The sequence below is a fragment of the Coptis chinensis genome, chromosome 8 (genome assembly GCF_015680905.1).
Source record: "Coptis chinensis isolate HL-2020 chromosome 8, ASM1568090v1, whole genome shotgun sequence".
Taxonomy (NCBI): Eukaryota; Viridiplantae; Streptophyta; class Magnoliopsida; order Ranunculales; family Ranunculaceae; genus Coptis; species Coptis chinensis.
This window is the reverse complement of record NC_141463.1, coordinates 89,075,018-89,097,402: the sequence shown is the minus strand read 5'-3', so window position 1 is coordinate 89,097,402 and position 22,385 is coordinate 89,075,018. Positions and strand designations below refer to the sequence as shown.

The 22,385-nt window shown below is 36.7% G+C and overlaps 3 protein-coding genes and 1 long non-coding RNA gene across 30 annotated transcripts in view; 3 read left to right on the top strand and 1 right to left on the bottom strand.

Moving 5' to 3' along the window:
- Nucleotides 1-14,436, top strand: part of LOC147484078 (putative GDP-L-fucose synthase 2) — a 38,899-nt gene extending 24,463 nt beyond the window's left edge. For 2 of the 23 annotated variants that reach the window (XM_086575930.1, XM_086575928.1), the window contains 11 exons: nt 9,956-10,097; nt 10,693-10,792; nt 10,949-11,072; nt 11,166-11,280; nt 11,682-11,739; nt 13,033-13,146; nt 13,246-13,362; nt 13,438-13,491; nt 13,573-13,678; nt 13,817-13,947; nt 14,086-14,436. In XM_086575930.1, the coding sequence (XP_086432056.1) occupies nt 13,090-13,146; nt 13,246-13,362; nt 13,438-13,491; nt 13,573-13,617 (273 nt within the window). In that variant the 5' untranslated portion in view covers nt 9,956-10,097; nt 10,693-10,792; nt 10,949-11,072; ... (1 more) ...; nt 11,682-11,739; nt 13,033-13,089 and the 3' untranslated portion in view covers nt 13,618-13,678; nt 13,817-13,947; nt 14,086-14,436. Of the gene's footprint in view, nt 1-9,052; nt 9,485-9,955; nt 10,098-10,692; nt 10,793-10,948; nt 11,073-11,165; nt 11,281-11,303; nt 11,740-12,113; nt 13,147-13,245; nt 13,363-13,437; nt 13,492-13,564; nt 13,679-13,816; nt 13,948-14,085 lie in introns of those variants that run through there. The other 21 variants (XM_086575917.1, XM_086575913.1, XM_086575924.1 and 18 more) reach the window with 20 other exon arrangements.
- The window catches only part of LOC147484073 (uncharacterized), a 54,276-nt gene that overhangs the window by 14,388 nt on the left and 17,503 nt on the right, over nt 1-22,385 (bottom strand). The gene's annotated exons all lie outside the window — the stretch shown is intronic.
- Nucleotides 585-22,370, top strand: LOC147484077 (DNA gyrase subunit B, chloroplastic/mitochondrial-like). 5 transcript variants are annotated; one of them, XM_086575989.1, is made up of 4 exons: nt 585-1,255; nt 1,345-1,405; nt 2,452-2,582; nt 22,321-22,370. In XM_086575989.1, the coding sequence occupies exons 1-4, from the start codon at nt 1,224-1,226 to the stop codon at nt 22,328-22,330; spliced, it is 234 nt and encodes a 77-aa protein (XP_086432115.1). In that variant the 5' UTR covers nt 585-1,223; the 3' UTR covers nt 22,331-22,370. The 5 variants fall into 5 exon arrangements, with proteins under 5 accessions (XP_086432115.1, XP_086432113.1, XP_086432112.1 ...); XM_086575987.1 differs by lacking the exon at nt 22,321-22,370 and adding an exon at nt 18,682-18,758; XM_086575986.1 differs by lacking the exon at nt 22,321-22,370 and adding an exon at nt 2,860-2,904 and having other exon boundaries at nt 2,452-2,577.
- The window catches only part of LOC147484071 (protein SEMI-ROLLED LEAF 2-like), a 30,078-nt gene continuing 25,121 nt past the window's right edge, over nt 17,429-22,385 (top strand). Inside the window, 3 exon segments of the mRNA XM_086575995.1 lie at nt 17,429-17,456; nt 17,624-17,736; nt 17,863-18,015. The gene's annotated coding sequence lies outside the window, so the exon portion shown is untranslated.

Here is a 22,385-nt window from a genome sequence, read left to right as displayed (position 1 = left end):
CTTGGATTAAGTGGTGCAGAAAAAAGGAAGGAGTGGAGAAGGGAAAAGAAGAAGATGGCGAGAGGAGAAAGAGTTCGAATCAACTTGGAAGGTGTAGAAATTTATTCTCTTTGGGGCAGCAATCCTTCTACTTCTAAGCTAAAAATACAAGGATTACCTAAAGATCCTCATGGAATAAAGGAGTTGTCGATTAGACTCTTCTAGTCATTTAGGCAAATAAATTGTTCAAGTGGTCTTATACCTCTGGATGCTCCTCTCCGAGATGAATTGACAATTCTAAGTCTTTTAGAGGCGTTATTGCATTTCAATGCTAAATTGACAAGAAATACCAAGAATGTCCCGAAGGGTTGCCAATTTGACTCTACTTTTCATTTAAGCAAGTAAAATTTTGAGAAGTGGTCGATTGCCTCTGTGCTCTTCTTAGGTGATTAAGTAACCTGGTATACTAAGTTCCTGCACCCCTGTACATGAAGAAGCCTTGGGGCACGTTGTCTCCGTTCTTGAGGTGCCCGCAAAGTCATTGAGGTACCGTTGATTTTCAAGACTATATGAGACGGCTCGAGGCGTTCTTGGATTCCCCCGATTCTTATTTAATTCTCAGTGTCTTCTGTCATATGACTCTTCAATAAGGTTGATATCTGATCAAAGAGATCATCTGAGCTGAATCAATTATTTTGTTCCTACATTTAACATGTCTACAGAACTTTACCGAGTTGACTTTTATCGGAGCCAGAAAACTCAACTGGTTTCTTTCTGTTCTGTTCTATGAAAACTTTCTTTTGCTGATTAGTTAGGCATTGAGTTTTAGTTGCACAAAGTGTGAATATGCGTCAAGTCAAACTCGAGGAATTGAGAGCATGTAGAAAAGCTGATGTCGGTTAGATTTTAGAAGGTCCCTGCAACACATCTTTCTACTTCATAGATGTGTTCGTGTAGTCTTGACTCCATAACCGAAGCACGATTTTTTCAATTTGCGTTTAGTTTGGTGAAAAAGTGTTTATACCATCTGCCTTTTTCTTGCTTTATTTTGCATTATGCGTTCCCATTGTCAGAGGTCTCTTGTATTTCACCCTTTATTCAGTGAGTTTTACATGTGACTTTACAGTCCTTTGGTCTTTGCAATATATCTTACCAATATAAGCAATTCCTATATGAGCATGGGCCACCAGAAGTAGCGTCTCTGTGGGATCTGTAATGGTTCTCGAGATGACAAGCCGGGAAGCATGAAACAGCTGACTTTAACACCTTCTCTTGGGTATGTTTCAAAATGCAAACAACTTTTAGTAGTTCAAACGATCCTTTCACCTTTAAAAATCCTGAAATGTTTGTGATTGTAATCTGCAGGGAGTGGCCAACTGTGGATGCTCAGTACGTGTGGGGCGTGATACAGAGAAAGAAGGCAAAGGCGTGTATTCTCTCTTACTTCCATTAACCAGTAGGTTTCAAATGTATCATTTTCTATAAGGCAAAGGTGCGTTTCTCACCTTGAAGACCTTTATTGTAATTAGAGGTGTTATGTACATGCATCTAACATAAGGAGTTGCACATAAATAACCCACATTTTGATTGCTCTAATGAAAACCATATAGGAGAAGGAATAAATTGTACTGAATCCAAGCTTTTTGATATCCAATAATTTGCTATAGGCTGAATCACGCCCCACACATAGCATTACTCTAGACTCACGAATGTCAGATAGTTAAAGTCTAGGAAATTTACCTTTTTGTCAATTCATTCGTCCTCCCCCCTCTCTCAACAACAAAACAGAAATGGTTACTAGGCTCAAACCATTCTCTATTCGGTTCCTTAATTTCACTGCCTTATTGTCAATATGTTATCTTCTTATGGGTTTTTGCACAGATGGGAATAAGTTACTGATTCGCAATCATCTTGAGCACTCCGACGTCATTGATGAAAACACAATAAAGTAAGATTGGTTTAAATCACTTTCTTGATTGAAGAGACTATTTGCAAAATCCAACGGGGATTTTTGAATTCAATTCTATTTATTTCCAACATGTAGAATTTCTCCATTTATATATATGTTTCTTTGTCGGAATTCAAATACACGATAAACTCTTAATAAAAGGAAGCAGCTGATCGTCAAAATTAAAACCTACATGAAGAAGGTGCTCTCAAGCCTTCAATCTATTTGTTCTATAGGTTTTCTATGGTCCTGGATGAGCTTTGCGACCCAAGACCACGTATGCATCTGTTTCTTCCTCCTATCTTCTTCTAAATTCAATCTTGGGATAATTCGATTACACACTAAACTTTTATTGCCCTTAACAGTTTAGATGCAATATTGAGAGGGTCAAATTAAGTGATTAGATATTAGGACTTCCACGTTAAGTTCTCACATTCCACCATGAATTGTTTTTACCCTGGTTTGCAGATGGCAACTTACTGTTATGTGCTTTTTATTCTAATTGAGTAATTTTCTGTGAACAGGCATTGGAAGTTACAGTTTGGCGTGATGGGATGGAATACCAACAGAAATATTCTTGTGGAAAACCGGTGACAGCTTTAACTTGTCATGTACTTCCAGCTGAATTAAGTGCTGCTCGGGGAACAAAAGTTAGGTTCTGGCCTGATACAGAAGGCATTTTATTTTATTTTCTTTCCTTCCGAATTCACATGCTCAATACTGTGTTTGATACCGAAGGTTTCCAGTAGCATACTGGTCAAGCCTTGGGAGGCTGGCCCAAGGTCTTGGGGATCAAATCCCATTTTCACCGGGAAAAGGGGGATTTAAGGGTTTCCGGTAATAGAGTAGTGACTAGATTAAAAAGTTCATCATCAATGTTATCAACCATATCAAGGTTTTCAGTACTTGTGTTATTTGATTTGTATTTGCAGTTTTTACTACTTCAGTTGAGTTTGACCACACCACAGTAGCAGGGCCGAATCAGGAGCTTGCTTTTTCTGAATCCCAGGGTAATGTTATACTTTTAAACTACAAACATCTTACACTTTTCAGTAGATAATTCCTACGAGAATCACATTCTGAATAACCCTTTTGGTTTCCTGTGTGCTTGATGTTAATCTGTGGCTCTAGTTTTGATGTAAGAACTGGGATCTTTATCTTTGAAGTTTGACCCTCAAGTTTCACTTTTGGAGCTTATTCTTAGGATGAAAAAGAATTTGAGTAGTAGGTCAAGAAAACCTAAAACAAGACCATAAAAACAAGATTGCATTTAGAAACCTTTCGTGGAATATGTACGATGATTTGATGAATATGGTTTTCAAGGGTTGTAAGTTGCTGATGGTAGTTGCTCTTAGGTTGTGGATGGATATCCTTAATTTTCTTTACGTTTCCATGATGGAAGTGAAGAACCTCATTGGTTTAGGGTGCGGAGGAGAAAATAAGACAACAGAAGAGTTGAGAGGAGATGTTTGTTGTAACTCCTGTTTAACACCTTTATTTTTCCACTATGTTACATGGACTCACAATATTTCAAAAATAATCTGTATCGGACACATGGACACATATTGTATGTGAACCACAATTTTAATATTTCACCGTGTCAGACACTTCGTATCCGTGTCAGTGTAACTTAGTTTTTCCGATGGTCGTTGGCTTATCTGCGATGGAATGGAAATTTAAGAATATTCAAATATCCGATTTGGTTTTATTCTATAAAATAGAAGAAAATGTGATAATATGTGGTGATTTGGTCCATTTTTTTAGTTAGTCTTATATTAGGTTTCAAATACCCCCCCTCCCCAACAAACAAATTCCCATCTTATTCTCTTATCTTTTCTATTTCCATTCTGCATTGACTCCCCTTTCAATTTATGTTTTGTTCATCTGTATCCTGGGGGTTGGGAAATAGGTTGGGGGACTTGACTTCATTATGTATCCTGCTTTGGAAGGAATTTGAATGCTATGCATTTTGTTAATGAAAGCCTAATGTAAATTTTCTCATTTCATTTTATGTATCTGATCTCTACTTGCTTCTTATTCGAAAATAAATAAATTAAATGAATTTTTTTAAAATTTAAAACAAACTACATAAACCTATTACTTGCTTGTTTAGGAAAGTGCTGTATCCATTTTTTGCAGATTCAGCCCTTTCATCATATCCTGGAAGAATCAAGAGATTGTTTGATGCACAACTTTGGGTACTCGTTGGAAATTCAATTCAATCAAACAAAAGGTTCTGATATCATGGAATTCCATGCTTGCCGGTTATGCACAAACAAAAGGTTGTCGTGAAGAAATATTTGAGCTTTTTAATGAGATGAAGTCTCTAGGTGTATTCTTTGATGTTATTACATGGAATGGGCTGATCACAGGTTATACCCAGAACAGAGATGGGATAATGGCTCTTGAGTTCTTTTTATGAATAAACAAATACAATCATTTGTCTGGGGCCTTAACAGCTTGTTCCCTGGTAAAGGATTCCATGAGACTGAATAACTAATTTTGTGTTGTTCCTAAAGGATCTTTAAATCCATGGGTTTGTTATTAGAAAACAGGTCTTGTCCACGGTGTAGGAAGTGCTCTTATAACAATGTGTATGTGATCACATGGAATGGGCCTGCTCTGTGTTCAATGTGCTTTCCGATAAAGATGTAGTTGTTTGGAATTCAATTATTTCTGCTTGTGCTCAGCATGGACAAGGGGTTAGTGCTCGTAAGCGACATTGAACCCAACAAGGTAACAATTGTCTCGGTTCTCCCTGCTTGCGCAAGATTGGCTGCACTGCGGCAGGGTAAAGAGATTCACCAGTTTAATATCAGGAGAGGGTTTGATATGCATATTGCAATATGGAATTTTAATAAGAACGAACCATTAGTCAAGGTGAAATTTTAGCCTGTGGCCTGGGGTGAGTGACAATCACTGGGGTTTCGTAACTGCACCTGGTTTTGGAAAACTACTGACTTGAGGCTGCAATGTGTATGCAATATTGTACATTTTTTATCACATTTATAAGCTCGTGGAATATGTATTCTACTTGTTATGTTCATATTCATTGACCACCCATTGTAGATTACTCTAATGATTTAATCACATTTGTTCTCAAAAAACAGATACCCAACACTAGAGTTTACTACTTCTATGCCAAAAAAAACCAATTGACGCATTTGATCAAACAAATTAACATTAATAACCACTAGAAAAAAAAGTATGTTATGCACACATACAATGAATGGATTACAGTTGTAAATTTTGCTGTTTAATATTGCAGTGGTATAAACGTAGAAGAACTCCAATATCCAAACATTTTTGAGTTTTGAGTTTTGAGTTTGTAAAACATCTTAGATTAGGGAAGAAAATGAGGTTACCAAAAAAAGAAAGAAAATGAGGTTACCAAAAAAAGAAAGAAAGGGGGAATTGTCTTCGTCTTTGTAGAGAGTATGATAGACGGCAAGATTAATGAGATCTTGACTCATAAGCCAACAAATTTGAGGATTGACTCACGTCGCAAACGTAGAACAGAACCAGTTTTGAGTTCTACTCGACAGTTTTGAAAATGACTCTGATTACCAAATTATTCTACACGGCAAGATTAATGGAGATCTTGACAGGCAAGACCAAGTACACCTCGCAATGCTCCTAATTCTATAGATTGAAAATGACCAAATTATTCTACACGGCAAGACTAATGGGGATCTTGACAAGCAATGCTCCTATATATTACTACACCACATACCTTTTAGTTTATACAATTCCCAAAGATGATTTCAAACCTGGCATTTACAGTATTTAACTTTTACATCATCTTCCTACTCTTTAACCAGTTGATGTCCCAAACAAAACCTTCTATGGCCACCTCTGGAAATGAGACTGATCTTCACTCTCTGATCGCTATTAGAGATGGAATTCAAGGCGGCTTAACCTCGTGGAACCAATCTGCTCATTTCTGTCAGTGGCAAGGCATTACATGCGGCAAGCGTCATCAAAGAGTCGTAAGTTTGAATCTTTCCAGACAGAGTTTGGTTGGATCGTTATCGCCTCATATTGGAAACCTCACTTTCCTAAGGCGCATCAACCTTGGTAACAATGCATTCTACGGTGAGATTCCACAAGAAATTGGTCAGTTATTTCGTCTTCAAAGACTCAATCTATACAATAACACTTTCGAAGGAGAAATTCCAATCAATCTAACCCAATGTACTGAACTCAGGGGCATTAATTTAGGTAGGAACAAATTGTCAGGGAATATTCTGGCAAAGCTTGGTTCATTGTCAAAGCTTGAATTCTTGAGTATTGAAAAAAACAAACTGACAGGAGTGCTACCCTCTTCTTTAAGTAATCTTTCGTCGCTTCAAGTCTTCTCATCCTCTGATAATAAATTGGTTGGAAGTATTCCAGCCAGCTTTGGTAGACTGTCAAGCTTACAACAATTCGGTGTTGGAATTAATTTACTATCTGGTGAGGTCCCGTTAACAATTTTCAACATCTCATCCTTGAATTTCTTAGCAATTGCCGAAAACCAATTTAATGGTAGTCTTCCACCAGACATGGGCATCACTCTTCCTAATCTCGTCCGTTTCACTGGTTCAAATAATCAACTTTCTGGACTACTCCCAGTTTCATTAGCTAATGCTTCTAAACTTCAACTATTTGATATTATAGATAACAATTTCAAAGGTAAAGTTTCTAAAGATTTTCAATTCCCTCAAACTATTGAATGGCTAGGTCTTGGAGACAATTATCTAGGAACAGGAGAAGCTCATGATTTGAGTTTTATCACTTATTTGACCAACTCCAGTAATCTAAAGACATTGAGCTTGGACCAAAACAATTTCGGGGGTGTTTTCCCGAACTCTATTACCAATCTCTCCAACCGAATGGAGAGATTGTATCTAGGAGGCAATCAAATATCTGGAATTATCCCAGAAGGGATTGGGAACCTGGTCAGTTTGTTTAAATTAGGTCTCCAGTATAATAACTTTTACGGTAGTATTCCATCTTCAATTGGAAAACTCCGTAGTTTACAGGGGTTAGCTCTGTCCGAAAACAAATTATCTGGACCGATCCCATCTTCTCTCGCAAACAATACTAAATTGAGTCAGTTGTTCTTAGGAACGAACAGACTGGAAGGAAACATTCCTTCGGGTCTTAGTAATCTTAGCCAATTGCAAATACTGGATCTGGGACAAAACATCCTAAATGGTACCCTACCAAAAGAGATCTTTAATATTCCCACTCTGTTTCATCTTAACTTCTCTATGAACTCCTTAATTGGTTCCCTACCTTTAGAAGTAGGAAAACTAAAAAATCTTGTTGAAATTTCTGTGTCTGGAAATAAGTTGTCTGGTTTAATACCTAATACTCTTGGTGAGTGTTTGAGTTTGGAAATTTTATACTTGGAAGGAAATTTGTTTGAAGGGACAGTTCCTCAATCTTTGAGATTTTTAAAGAGTGTCCGAGGGTTGGATCTATCAAGGAACAACTTGTCTGGTGAAATTCCAAAATATTGGGGGGACTTTCTGTATCTCCAGCTATTGAATCTATCCTTCAATAAATTTGAAGGTGAGGTACCAGTGAACGGAATTTTTAAAATTGCAGGGCAATTTTTCAGTTGTTGGAAATTCGATCTCTGTGGGGGTATACATGAACTGCAATTGCCGCCATGCCGATTTAACAACTTTGAAAAGCAAGGTGTAAAAAGCATGGAAGGTCCCATCCTTCCAAAATGGCAATTATGATCGATTAGTGGCCGTGTTCATTCTTTTGGCTTCATGTTCTCTAATATTTTACTTGAGGAGAAAAAGTAAACTTAAAACGGCTTCTTTGCCATCATTTAGTGATCGGCATCTCAAGGTCTCATATGGAGATCTTTCTCAAAGCGGCGGTGGATGGATTTTCTCCAACTAATTTTGTTGGTTCAGTGGTTTTGGCAATCGTGTATAAGGGAATGCTTAACCAATCTGAAACCCGTTGTTCTTTCGTTAAGGTGTTCAAACTTCAATTGAGAGGAGCTTTAAAGAGTTTAGGTAGCGAGTGTGAATCATTAAGCGTAATATCCGCCATCGAAATCTTGTTAAGATTCTAACTTCTTGCTCTAGTGTGGATTACGAAGGAAATGAATTTAAAGCACTAGTCTTTGAGTTCATGCCAAATGGAGGTTTAGATAAGTGGTTGCATCAAGAGATTAGCGAACAAGATGAAGAATTGAATTTGAACTTACTTCAAAGACTAAATGTCGCCATTGATGTTGCTTAAAGCTTTGCTATCTTCATCCGCGAGTGCCCCGTTTTGGTTATTCATCGTGATCTAAAGCCAAACAATGTACTTCTTGATAATGATATGGTAGCCCATGTTGGTGATTTTGGTTTAGCAAAGCTTCTTCGGGATCAATAGAGAACTTGCATGATAATCAAAGTACCTCAACAAAAGGGATCTATTGGCTATGCCGCTCGGTTGGAATTTAAAGATTGACATAAGTTGATTTCAGTCCTTTTTCAATTCATAAATGCATGAATTTAATATATAGTATACCGCATCATTAGTTATAATTTTCTGTGCAGTCTCATTTTAGTGAAACTCAATTCTTTTTGCCTCTTTTTTCTCTAGTTAAGTTCGACGCCGTTAACACCCCAGTTACATGAGGGCCTTGGATAGTTGGATGTTTTAAGCTCCAAAGTTTATAGCATAGTTGTTTGGATAGTCAATCGAAAAAAAAATAGTTATGTAGATATCTTAAAAGAGGAAAAAGGATGTGGACTTTAGTGCAAATGAAAAGTTGTCAGAGAATCTATCAATTTGATCTAATTACTTTTCAGTCCATGTTAGTTGAATTAAAATTCAAAAGATCAATGATGAACAAACTATGAATGTGGTGGTAATTAAGCTAGTTTGGTTACTTTTATTAATATCTTAACTGACGATTGTGAGGACCTTTTTAATCTCTCTATAGTAGATTGGATATAAAACATTATGGTATTACTATTATATTTCTTTTTCTTTTTTTTTTGTTTTCTTTTTTATTTTTGCCAATGGCTCTTAATAATATATATATATATATATATATATATATATATATATTTTTCATTTAAATGGTTTACTAAAAACTAGTGATTGATGTATATATTGCAGAATATGGTATGGATGCTGATGCATCCATACAAAGATATGATGTCTGATTATGGAATTCTAGTGTTGGAAATGTCCACGGGAAGGAGACCAACCGATAAGATGTTTACAAACGGTTTAAACCTCCATAACTATGCTAGCAACGGTTTGCAAGATCAACTTATAAAGATTGTGGATCCAATACTTCTATCTGAAGGAGATGACACTTTAGGAGATACTAATACCATGAGAATCAGCAGTCCACGAGAAGAACAAAACTGCTAGAGTGCATGACTGCAATAGTTAGAATTGGGGTTGCATGTTACGTGGAATCACCGTCGAGAGAAGAATGGATATTAGAGATGTCAAGAGAGAATTGAACGCCATCGAGAAAAACATTTCTTGGTGCTAGTATTCATGAAGAACGTAATCTTGACTCCAACGACGGTTTGAAAGGTAAAATCACATCTCTTACAAATAAATTAAATAATTGTTGAATGTGAAAGAGATAGATAGAGGAGAAGAAATCAGTGTTTTTGCTCTGTAATTTTTCCTTCATTTATGTCCTCTTCTCCTTCCATTCTTGAAGTTTGCATTTAACGGTCGTTTGTTTGTGATTTCTTTCCTATGCTGAAAAAAAAAATTGTTTGGTTTCTTTCTTTCTCTTTTAAAAAAGTTGTTGATGAGATCAATCCTTTCATTTAGTAGTTAAAACACTTTTATGATTAAAATTGTATGAAACATTGATTGTAAAGTTATGAAACATTAAAAAAATAGTACTTTTATTTATATTTTTTGTGAAGCTAATGGACTCTAACAATGTTGTACTTGACCAAAGCTTTTCCATTGTCTATGTAATGGTGTGTTCATTTGAATTGTTAACTTAATTTTTTTAATTTTATTTCTTTTGTTGCTGTCATTTTTTAGGTGTTCAGATGCATATTCAGATACAGTGCTTGGATATGCTAGTAGCATAAGAACAGTTGATGGTGGTACACATATCGATGGTGTCAAAGCTTCATTGACAAAAACACTCAATTACCTTGGGAAGAAGTCAAAACTTATCAAGGTACCCCCCTCAGTTTATATCTCCTAATCATCTTTTGTCAATAATTTTTTGATTACGATCCCTATGCTTTTTAAATTTGTCCACCATGTTTCAACATGTCTCCAAGACTCATTCTGCCCTGTATGTATTTACTGTAAGCTATGACTGAATCCCTTTATATTTCATTGGCCCAACCAGAATTTTGAGGCAGCTGTGGTTAATGATTGCATGATGTCACCACTTGTATTAATAGCCAAATAAGATCAGTGATATGGACAGGGTTTTCTTTGTTGCAATCAGATTTTCTCAGTATTTAGGCAATCAAATGATGAGAGCTTCAACTTACATAAAGTGAATGTTTAGGTGTCCCTGGATGTCATAGACTCATAGCTTAAGCAGATGGACTAGTAAACTAAAATGGCAAGTGGTAACATAAATTTTAGTATTCCTAGGCTAAGTACTGATTGAATTTGTTTTAATTTTGAATTCCAGCTAAGGGGTTGATTAAAACTTCAGAAAAAGAAAAAACTGAATAACTAATTTTATGTCTATCACCTTTCTCCGGTATGTTCTTGAGTACAATAAATGTTTTGGTTTGTGGTTTGTACCATTCAAGAAAAAGGACATTAGCTTGAGTGGAGAACATGAAAGGGAGGGATTAACATGTGTAATCTCTCGTAAAGGTCCCAAACCCCGAGTTTGAAGGGCAAACAAAGGTGTGTGTTGTTTCATTCGTTTTATTCAATAGATTATTCATGCATATAATCTTCAACCAAAATGTGTATGCATTTCTTACATGGTGATGAAACTTCTCACTTGCTCGCTTGAGATCATCATTTCTTATTTGACTTTCCTTTTCTTTCGATTCAAAGACAAGGTTGGGTAATCCGTATGCGAAGTGGCCAATCAATCGGTACAAGAGTATCTCACCTAGTACTTAGAACTACATCCAGATGTACTGGATTTGATTCTCTCAATTCTTTAAATGCTCTTAAGGTAGATTTCTATAAAAGTGTTTTTACTAACTTTTGAAGCCCGATTAGCTTTATACCCTTTGTTTGATGCATTATATGTTGTTTCCTTATTTAGGCAGCTTTGGCAGCCAAGAGAGCAAGGGAATTGGTGAGACAAGAGAGTGTTCTAAAATCATCTTCTCTTTTTGGAAAGCTGGCTGATTGCTCAGCTACAGATCCTGCAGAATCTGGTATGCTCTGCTTCCTCTACTCTACTCGCTCATGATTACTGTTCTACGATGAGGATGATAAATGTGTAATAAATGTCAAGGATGGTTTGAACATTAATAGATTGACTAGGATGAGTGGTAATTATGACGATCAATCTGATTGGCTGAAAATTTTATTTCCTTCAGAAGTTGGATACATGAATATTATTTCCTTCATAAATGCCACAGGGGAAATTATTGGTATTAGAGTAAGCTATTTCAGTCTAACTCTGATGAAACAAATCATTCAACTGATGAATGATCATAAAATCATAACTACCTTTGTGCTTGTTAATCATGGGGTACTTGTTACATTTGATGGTGTCTTCTTATGAAAAATATATTTATAAATTGTCCATACATTCTAACACAGATCTTTATAGTTGAAGGCGATTCAGCTGGTGGTAGTGCAAAACAAGGTTAATTGATAGGCACTCCCAGGTGAACTCTCGGTTACTCTTTTGCAAGCGTCCCATAATTAATTGTTACCATCATCCTGCATTAGTGTAAAAATAAACCAGCGGACTTGACTTTGCTAGGCTCATTTGATGAAGCAAAACCTATTTTCGTGAAAAGAGTTGTCTTCGAAAGAACTGTATGTGCTTGGTAGCGGCAGACCCAGTACTGCCTGAAATCCTGTCTGGTGTAGCAAACCAACCCCCACTTCTACACACGCACACACACAAAATAATAATAATAATAAAATAAAAAAATGATAAGTTGGAATTATGAACTATTTGTGGATCTGTTCTTCTAACCCCACATTTTGAAACAAGGAGAGTAAGTTTAGCGTTTGATCCTTGTCTCCCTTTCTTCATCTCCTGTTTCTTATCGAACAGCCAATAGACAAACGTGCCTGGTTTAAGGATCTTCATTAGAACCCTTGCACCTTTTAGTGCTTCTTCTTCTAGTACACTGTTTGTTGTAGAAAATGTGTTTCGATTTTATGTGGGGTTAGAGGTTCAACGTATTCAACTATATCATTCTTGTCTTCTGTAGTTCATTTGTTGAACAAAGGTTTTAATTCAATTGAAGATTGAGGTTCAAGATTCTTATTTAGAGGTCACTAAATCTTTGGTTGTTATGGCGAGGTTTGATTTGTTTCCTTTCTAGTTCCAAACAATGTAGTAGTATTGCCGTCTACATAAAAGCATGAGCTGTTAGTGTTTTAATGTTTTATTGGTGTCTTTGAGGGTTGCTCTGAGCTCTGTGTTCTGTTTAGTTGAAGCACTAGAAGCAATTGACAAAATGCCAGACTATCAACTTACTGGTGGCTTGAGAAAAACATTCAATTTTAGGGAGTTGCAACTATCCAAGAATTCCTATCCTTAAACTACCCCACTAGCGGACCTGTCTAGATCGTCAAACAAATAGAAAAGAACATCACTATAAACTACGATTCGTGATGGATGGGGGGCTCAGTGGTCTAGTGTTATCCAGGAGGCTCAGTATAGTTGAACTGAGATGCACAACCCCATGTTTTCCAAATCAGACGAGGACATAAGGTGCATAGCCGCCTTTAATGGTAGCTATTTACTTTATTGTTTGGGCACAGTTGAACTTGCTTGGCCAAGTCAATATCTTAATTTTGAACGTCTGATTTTTTAAGTTCCACCATTTAATTTGTGTACGTGAGACTACATTCCAATGTGGAATCAATTTCCTTCCTACATGGATAAAATTGTCGAATGCAGAATTTTGAGAAGATTCCATATTATACTTTTATTGATGCAGGCCATTCTCCCATTACGAGGTAAAATTCTGAACATTGAAAGGAAGGATGAGGCAGTTATGTACAAAAAACAAGAAATTCAAAATCTTATTCTTGCCCTTGGACTTGGTGTGAAGGTTATCATAAACAATTTATTTGCTCCTAGAGTTGTTTTCCAGTTTCATCAACCTGTTTCTATTATATGTACTAAATGGTTTTACCCTTGTTCATTTCAGGGTGAAGATTTTAAGAAGGAAGCCCTTCGCTACCATAAGATCATCATCATGACTGATGCTGATGTGGATGGTGCTCACGTCCGAACTCTTCTGTTGACATTCTTTTATAGATATCAGGTAGAGCAAAGTCTTTCATTAATAATCATCAAGTACCAGTTGAAACAATGATTTAAGTTTTTCCTTGTAATGCAGAAAGCTCTATTTGATGAAGGCTGCATTTATGTAGGTGTTCCACCTGTGTATAAGGTCTGGTTTTCTTCATCTTTATTATTTTGATATACTTGAATATCATCTCTAAATTCCTCATGTCTATACTGAGTGTATCAGGTTGAGAGGGGTAAACAGGCACACTATTGTTATGACAAGGCATAGCTTAAAACTCTCCAGAGTACTTTCCCTTCAAATGCGTCATATAACATCCAAAGGTTTAAAGGTTAGAAAACTTTCGAGGTTTAAAGTGAAGAAACATGCTTTGTCATTGAGTTTCATGTAAATGTACAATTGAATTTTGTTTATCTCCTATCTATACCCAATTGAGTTTTTTATCTCTTGTCTATGTGCAATAAAAAAGGCTTAGGGGAGATGATGCCTCTACAATTATGGGAAACAACAATGGATCCTGAGAAAAGGATGCTGAAGCAATTGGTTGTTGAAGATGCTGCAGAAGCAAATATGGTGTTCTCGTCTCTCATGGGGGAACGAGTAAGAAAAACATTTTAGCTAACCTTTTACTAAACACAAAGTGCAAACAAATCTTTGATTCATATTGCTTCTTAAATAGCCAGCAACAGTCTGAATGCCTTGTACCTAATGACCTGTCTTTTTACAATTTTGAATCAGGTGGATGTTCGGAAGGAACTCATAACGAAAGCTGCAAGCACGTTTAGTCTTGAGCAGCTGGACATTTGATGCACACAGTTTCAACAAACTGTTGCCCAAAACATCCGAGTCAAAATTTACCTCGAAGTGGGTTTGTGGATTGAAGGGGTCATATCATTTATGAAAGTTATCTATTAAGCGGTTTTCAATGGATAACTTGTATTCCTTCTGCTTCAGAGTATGCTGACGTTTTTGGGGGTTGGGAAATAGGTTGGGGGACTTGACTTCATTATGTATCCTGCTTTGGAAGGAATTTGAATGCTATGCATTTTGTTAATGAAAGCCTAATGTAAATTTTCTCATTTCATTTTATGTATCTGATCTCTACTTGATTCTTATTCGAAAATAAATAAATTAAATGAAAAAATTTAAATTTAAAACAAACTACATAAACCTATTACTTGCTTGCTTAGGGAAGTGCTGTATCCATTTTTTGCAGATTCAGCCCTTTCATCATATCCTGGAAGAATCAAGAGATTGTTTGATGCACAACTTTGGGTACTCGTCGGAAATTCAATTCAATCAAACAAAAGGTTCTGATATCATGGAATTCCATGCTTGCCGGTTATGCACAGAAAGGTTGTCGTGAAGAAACTTTTGAGCTTTTTAATGAGATGAAGTCTCTAGGTGTGGAGCCCGATGTTATTACATGGAATGGGCTGATCACAGGTTATACCCAGAACGGAGATGGGATAATGGCTCTTGAGTTCTTTTATAGAATGTGTGAAACAAATACAAATCCAAATACAATCACGTTGTCTGGGGCCTTAGCAGCTTGTTCCCTGGTAAAGGATTTGAAATTAGGGAAGTGCTATTATAACAATGTACTCGGGATGTGATCACATGGAATGGGCCTGCTCTGTGTTCAATGTGCTTTCCGATAAAGATGTAGTTGTTTGGAATTCAATTATTTCTGCTTGTGCTCAGCATGGACAAGGGGTCAGTGCTTTGAACTTTTTTGAGAGGAATGCTCGTAAAGTTTACATTGAACCCAACAAGGTAACAATTGTCTCGGTTCTCCTGCTTGTGCAAGATTGGCTGCACTGCGGCAGGGTAAAGAGATTCACCCAGTTTAATATCAGGAGAGGGTTTGATATGCATATTGCAATATGGAATGGTCTTATTGACATGTATTGCAATATGGAATGCTTGGGACTAGTCAAGCTGCACTTGAGAAAATGGAAATTAGCCTCTTGAATTATGATCACTTCAATAATGCAATGTATGCAGCCCCTCAATATTGTACATTTTTACCTTTTTTTTCTGACTTCAACAAACTGGACAATGTGTGATATAAGGCTTGAGTTCATTGTCTTGCAGTCATATGTATGGATTAAATACTTGTAGAGACTTCTTTATGGTAAATGTTGAGTTCCGATTTGTTCATGTCTTGAGGGAGTTGTTGTCGAACACCTTACCTTTGCGTTGATTTAGAGCTAAGATAGTTTATGCCTCCTGTTTGATATGGTCTTTGTCAGAACATGAAATAAGTGAGTCTTCTGTGTAACACAGCCAACCCCACTCCATTTGGATGTTTGTGGAAGAAGTTATGCACTCGATAGCGTTAGTCGTCAGAAAATTCTGCACGTCAGAAAACAGTTTCTGCAGCCGTGTTAGAGCTCAGTTTCTGTACATTTAGAAGAAGAGTTAGGATTTTGATAAAACACGAAAAATCAAGTTCCATGAGTTTCCTTTCCAACCCAATTGGCGTCGACGCATTCAAAGTTTCCAACCCAATTAGCGTCGAAACATTCAGAGTTCTGTGGAGATAAAGTTTGGTTGGCAGAAAACAGTGAGTCAGAAATCAGTTTCTGCGTACTGTGTTCGAGCCTAGTTTTAGCATATTTAGAATGAGATTGAGAATTTTTGTAAAACATAAAGAAATAAGGTCTGTGTGTTATCTTTACAACGGAAAATGCCTCATTGCTTTTGGATACCTATGGAAAGAGTTTTAGCGCGTCAGAATTCTAATTTGTTGAAAATTAGGATTTTTACTAAGTTTGAGCTATTTTTACTCCTAGTTATAGGTTAAGATCAAGACTTCGAGTTCTACATGAAAAAGTAAGTTTACATATTCTAGTTTCTAAATAATCAAGTCAGGTCTCATTTGGATAAATTTAGGAAAAGTGGTAGCATTGACAAGTTTGTTAGAAAACCTACCCTGCATGAATTTTTAGGAAATGTTTCTAGTAATAAACAAAGAGTCTCTTAAACTTTTCTAAGGTATACAAATAAAGGCCCTCCACGGGTTGATTCCGAAGCTATAATCCTTCATGAGAAAGTGACTAAAGAAATTATCAAGGAAGGTCGTGGCGAGAAACCATCCAAGTATTCCACATGCTTTTTGTAAGTATATTATCTTTATTTCCAATTCTACATATCAAACATAAAGTTCAAAGGAATTGCATAACATGGGCTATATTGTTGTGATAGTGCACTATAGAGCCTGGACAGAAAGCACGCAGCACAAGTTTGAAGATACATGGCAGGAACAGAGACCAATAGAGATTGTTCTTGGAAAAGGTAATTGTGGTTAAACTATCAGTGACCTTCATTTTAAGTCTATGAAAGAAGATTCTCAATTATTCAATAAACAACCACTTGACTTTTGTAAGAGTTGTGGTGTCAAGAACTCATTTTTTTCAGCTTTTTTTTTCGATTACTTATTTTTATGATGCCCGGTTGTTTTGACAAAGTTAGCTGAAAAGCAACTTTTGCTTGCATAATTATATGTATGTTTACTAAATTACTATTATAGATTGTAAAAATTATGGGGGCTTTCATTACCACTTGCAGACTTAGAACATATATCAAGTGAGATGGTAAGGTAACGAGTACTGTTATAAGTTATAACAGACATCAAGGAAACCCATTTACATGTGTTTTGTTTACTCCATTGGAGAGTAAATTCTATGTAAACATTTGATTCTGCCATTTAGAGTTGTCACAATTAGGGTTAGTATGTTCATAATAGCCAACTAAGTGTGACAGATTTATTGGGAGAAGTGCACTATCGTGTCTGCATTAAAGTTCTGAAGATGTCCAGACACAAAACTTTGAGGAAATGGACTGTTGCTGTAACTTATTGCTATTCCTTTAAAACATTGTTCTGTACATTCATTGTTTTTCTTTGTTTGTGGCAGAGAAAAAATCAGATGACAGGAGGATTGGCAATAGCTGTTGCAAGCATGAAGTCTGGTGAATGTGCTTTGCTGCATGTGGGTTGGGAGTTAGGCTATGGCAAGGAAGGAAGTTTTTCTTTCCCAAATGTTCCACCAATGGCAGATCTCATATATGAGGTTGAACTTATTGGTGTTGACGAAACCAAAGAAGTAAGTTGAGGCTATCTGAAGTTCTATACCAATGTACTTCTTGGTTCTTTAATTTGAATTAAGGCTCTAGCCTCTTTAGTTTCTTTCCACTCCTCAACTTCTTTCTCAATTCATCACCATCAGTTATTAGTGCGTCATTGATGAAATGTGTCTCATACATTTTCTAGGGGAAAGCTCGTGGTGACATGACTGTGGAGGAGAGGATTGGAGCAGCAGATCGGAGAAAGATGGAAGGGAATGTTCTTTTTAAGGATGAAAAACTGGAGGAGGCTATGCAACAGTATGAAATGGTTTCATAATATTTTCTTTAATCACTCTTTTTTCTTCATTTTATTTTATTTGAAGTCACTGCTATTTGTTAAGGAACACATTTGATGCAGTCACTGATGGCTCTTGATTTCTTCAGGCTATAGCCTACATGGGTGACGACTTTATGTTCCAGTTAATGGGAAAGTACCGTGACATGGCCTTGGCTGTGAAGAATCCATGCCACCTCAACATTGCAGCTTGTTTGATAAAGCTGAAACGCTACGAAGAAGCCATTCCCCAGTGCAGCATTGTATGTGTATTCATCAAAGCATTTAGCTTTTTGATATATATTGATTTTCAACTAGCACAAGCAAACTAGTCAGAGTCTTTATCCGAGATTTTTTTTTTTTTTTTAAAAAAAGCCAAATGTGTGTGTATTAGCCTACAGATCTATAAAAAAAAGCCAAAACAAGCAAACTATGAATTTTGACGATTTGAAGTTGATCAAAATTTCACTCCCGCCCCTCCCAAATGTGTGTGTATTAGCCTCCGGATCTATAAATTTTTCAACCTCATTTTTTTTTTTTAACCACGAGTTATCCTATGACACACGTGAATTCCCCAAGGTCAAATTGCCAACAATCCTTAATTTTCTCCGGAATAGGGCAAACTTTGGGCTGCTCGGGGAACAAAAATTAGGTTCTGGCCTGATACAGAAGGCATTTTATTTTATTTTCTTTCCTTCCGAATTCACATGCTCAATACTGTGTTTGATACCGAAGGTTTCCAGTAGCCTACTGGTCAAGCCTTGGGAGGCTGGCCCAAGGTCTTGGGGATCAAATCCCATTTTCACCGGGAAAAGGGGGATTTAAGGGTTTCCGGTAATAGAGTAGTGACTAGAATAAAAAGTTCATCATCGATGTTATCAACCATATCAAGGTTTTCAGTACTTGTGTTATTTGATTTGTATTTGCAGTTTTTACTACTTCAGTTGAGTTTGACCACACCACAGTAGCAGGGCGAATCAGGGAGCTTGCTTTTCTGAACCCCGAGGTAATGTTATACTTTTAAACTACAAACATCTTACACTTTTCAGTAGATAATTCTTACGAGGATCACATTCTGAATAACCCTTTTGGTTTCCTGTGTGCTTGATGTCAATCTGTGGTTCTTGTTTTGATGTAAGAACTGGGATCTTTATCTTTGAAGTTTGACCCTCAAGTTTCACTTTTGGAGCTTATTCTTAGGATGAAAAAGAATTTGAGTAGTAGGTCAAGAAAACCTAAAACAAGACCATAAAAAACAAGATTGCATTTAGAAACTTTTTAGTGGAATATGTAATGATGATTTGATGAATATGGTTTTCAAGGGTTGTGGGTTGCTGATGGTAGTTGCTCTTAGGTTGTGGATGGATATCCTTAATTTTCTTCACGTTCCATGATGGAAGTGAAGAACCTCATTGGTTTAGGGGTGAGGAGGAGAAAATAAGACAACAGAAGAGTTGAGAGGAGATGTTTGTTGTAACTCCTGTTTAACACCTTTATTTTTCCAGTATGTTACATGGGCCTTTAATATTTCAAAAATAATCTGTATCGGACACACGGACACATATTGTATGTGAACCACAGTTTTAATGTTTCACCATGTCAGACACTTCGTATCCGTGTCAGTGTAACTTAGTTTTTCCGATGGTTGGCTTATCTGCGATGGAATGGAGATTTAAGAATACACAAATTTAATAAGACTGTCTCTAACTGCCTACTATACAATGGTGTGTTCTACTTCTAAATCTCCTGTAGTTCCTTTTTACTCCTCAGAAAGCTATTAGTGTCACAGATGAACACTTAAATGATCACAGCTTCTACTCCACTCTTATAAGATAGATCATTCTCTTTTGGTGTCGGAAGCCTGATTAGTAATTACGGTGGTCCACTTAACACTAAATGACATGGAATTAGTTAAAGTACACTAAGAATTAGTGCCTTGAATTTTCTCTAGAAGTGATACATAAGCAATAGAAAGAAGCCATGTAAATCCTTCCTTTGATATAGTCCGGCCCCGTGTGTAGGTAAGTTGTCGGAAAATAGTTGCCAGTAAATAGTTGGGTATCACAAGGTTGCCCCAGAGGCCCGGACTGTTTTGCACCTTCTAGATTAGTTATAGGACCCTCTATGCATTGTAAGAAATTTTCTTACTTGAGCCATTATTTAAAAACATTGGTAAGTGGTTCTGGTTGCCCGAAAAGCATTTTTAGGTAGGGGTAGCAGCATAACTCTCCTAGTTGGCTGTTCATTAGCATTCCTTTAGTTTTAAAAGTATTTTTAGAGTGAAGATGTTTTATTGGAACTATTGGATGTCATTACAACTTTATGTGTTTTGAGTAAATTCTTGTGTAAGAGTTTGTCTCACATAAACTCTTAGACAAGAATCACAAACTCTTAGACAAGAATTTGTTTTGACTTTGGGGTTCGTGAGTGAATTACCTCTTGATTTGAGGCTCATTTATTTTTGTTCTTTATTTGTGCAAATAAAAACTTGCAAAATTGACAAGCGAAGGTGGAGGAGTCATCACGAGATTACTTGAGAGACCAAGCGGGAGGACTCCATTAGGACAAGGATGGCTCATTACTGCTGCATCCTTTTTGGTAGAGGTGGTGGGTTGAGGTGCTGTGATTTGCCCTATAAGGGTGCAAAGAAGTATGTCTCTTAGCTAAAAGTTGTGAGATGGAGTTGTTGGATATAGGGAAAAAAAGAAAAGAAAGAAAGAAAACTATATATTTTTCCATAATGCATACGACTGAACACCCATAAAAGCGAGATTGCTTTGGGCCTTCCTTCTTTGAGAGGGCATTTTTTTTTTTGACATAAGACACTTTCATCAACATATAGCAAATAGGTTATGCAACTCGTTCTGGACTCTACTGAAACTTGCCCTAATAGACGTAAGCACCAAGCCATTACAAACTAATTAAACCTTAAACTTGGCTGATTCGGCCATAAGATGTGCCATGAGGGATCAGCTCCCTGGGACAAAAGACAACCTTACAAAACCTAAAAGATTTCTGGAGATGTTGAACCTCCACCAAAAGACTTGACAGACTCCATGAGACTTCTAAAGCTCCTCCGTTCAACTCATTAACAATTGCTTTGTTGTCTGAGCATACCACCACTTTGTCAATTTTTGTTGCGATACATGTTGCAACCTTATTCTTAGCGCTAGCAATTCAGCTTCCTCTGCTGAATCTGCTTCGATGGGTTTGCTTCCTGCAATGGTTGCTCTTCAAAGTGTGAAGTTGTCAATCTGTCATCTATTAAGAGAAGCACAGTCTGGTGAGAGCTATGGTAGCTTTGTTCTTAGAGAAGATTAGAAGTTTAGGCTAGACCTCAACCTGTATTAGATTAATTGTGATACATGGTACCATTCCTATCTCCCAGTACTATAGTATTTATTCTGCAGTCTATATGGGGAGCAAAAAAAATTATAATATCATCTTGTGCATTACAGCACTTGACATGTAGTCAGCTGCCTGGTTTTGCTCCCTATAGGTGTGTGTTATAGTTAGCTCCGCTTCGATCTTCTGTAAAATTGAATTGCTGCTACTACATTACAACACTACCAGGGGTTCTCTCAGCCATTTAGTATATGTACTGCTCTCAAAGAGTCTGGCATAATCACTATTCTCCAGTCTCCATTTCTTTCACCCCCAACATGCTTCAATTGAATTTAGCTCCTGCCGAATCACCGAGTTACTTTTTGAACTGCCACAATAAGCAAAAATAACTTCTCCCTGTGCATTTCTGGTCAGTCCACTGAGCCATCAAAGTTTAGCATTACTTCACTTGCTTGAGGCTTAGTCCATTTGCACCCGTTAACAGGTGTCTACTTGAAATTCAGATTGATTCCTAGGTTTTCAACCAGAATTCTCATCTCTTATTTTAAAACTAGATAAGGCAATGGTATGGAAGTGTTTTGTTACACCCTTGTATGATACTACAAAACTTAGCTGCAGATTTTTCCATTTTCTTTTCTTCGACCGTTAGATTTATGAATATTGTTTTGGATATTTGATTGCAAAGTCCGCATAAATGTACATCAAATTTGTTGAAAATTTACCAGTCCTAAACTCCTAATTGCTATTTATGTGTATGAATATCTTTTCTACTTGATGGCAAGACATTGTAACATGAGGAAAGATATGCCTACTGTGACCCCTCTGCAGCATCACTTTATAATATATATATGCCACGAGTCACATTATCATGACTTTAATTGGTAGATAAAGTACTTAATAATTACTAGGTGCATGGCACATGTCATGTGATAGAAGTGATGAAACTGTGAAAGAGTTGGGACTTGCCTGTTTCTATGGCTCAGTTGAAGGCCAGCCAGTCCAGTTGAGAGTTGAGTCTATCAGTTGAGTCTGTCAGTTTATGAGTAATTTATTTTCAGTCTGTGTCCTTTTATTATTAGTCTGAAGCTATGAATAAATGCTTATGGCACTGTGGTCATTAAATTGAGGATTCATTACACTTGCAGAGTTGCAGTGATAATTGAGCTTTTAATGTCATAGAGTGCTTATTTTGCTCTCTTTATTTCTCTTTTTATTTGTTCCAGATATAAATGAATTTTGTATTGGTTCTATGGGAGAAGATATCAAGTACCAGTGTTCAAATTTTAAG

Bases quoted from the DNA above. Each gene is read 5' to 3' on its own strand.
- LOC147484077 (XM_086575985.1), top strand. From the start codon at position 1,224: ATGAAACAGCTGACTTTAACACCTTCTCTTGG. The intron at 1,256-1,344 runs GTATGTTTCAAA...TGTAATCTGCAG, and splicing joins ACTTTAACACCTTCTCTTGG to GGAGTGGCCAACTGTGGATG. The intron at 1,406-2,451 runs GCGTGTATTCTC...TTCTGTGAACAG, and splicing joins TACAGAGAAAGAAGGCAAAG to GCATTGGAAGTTACAGTTTG.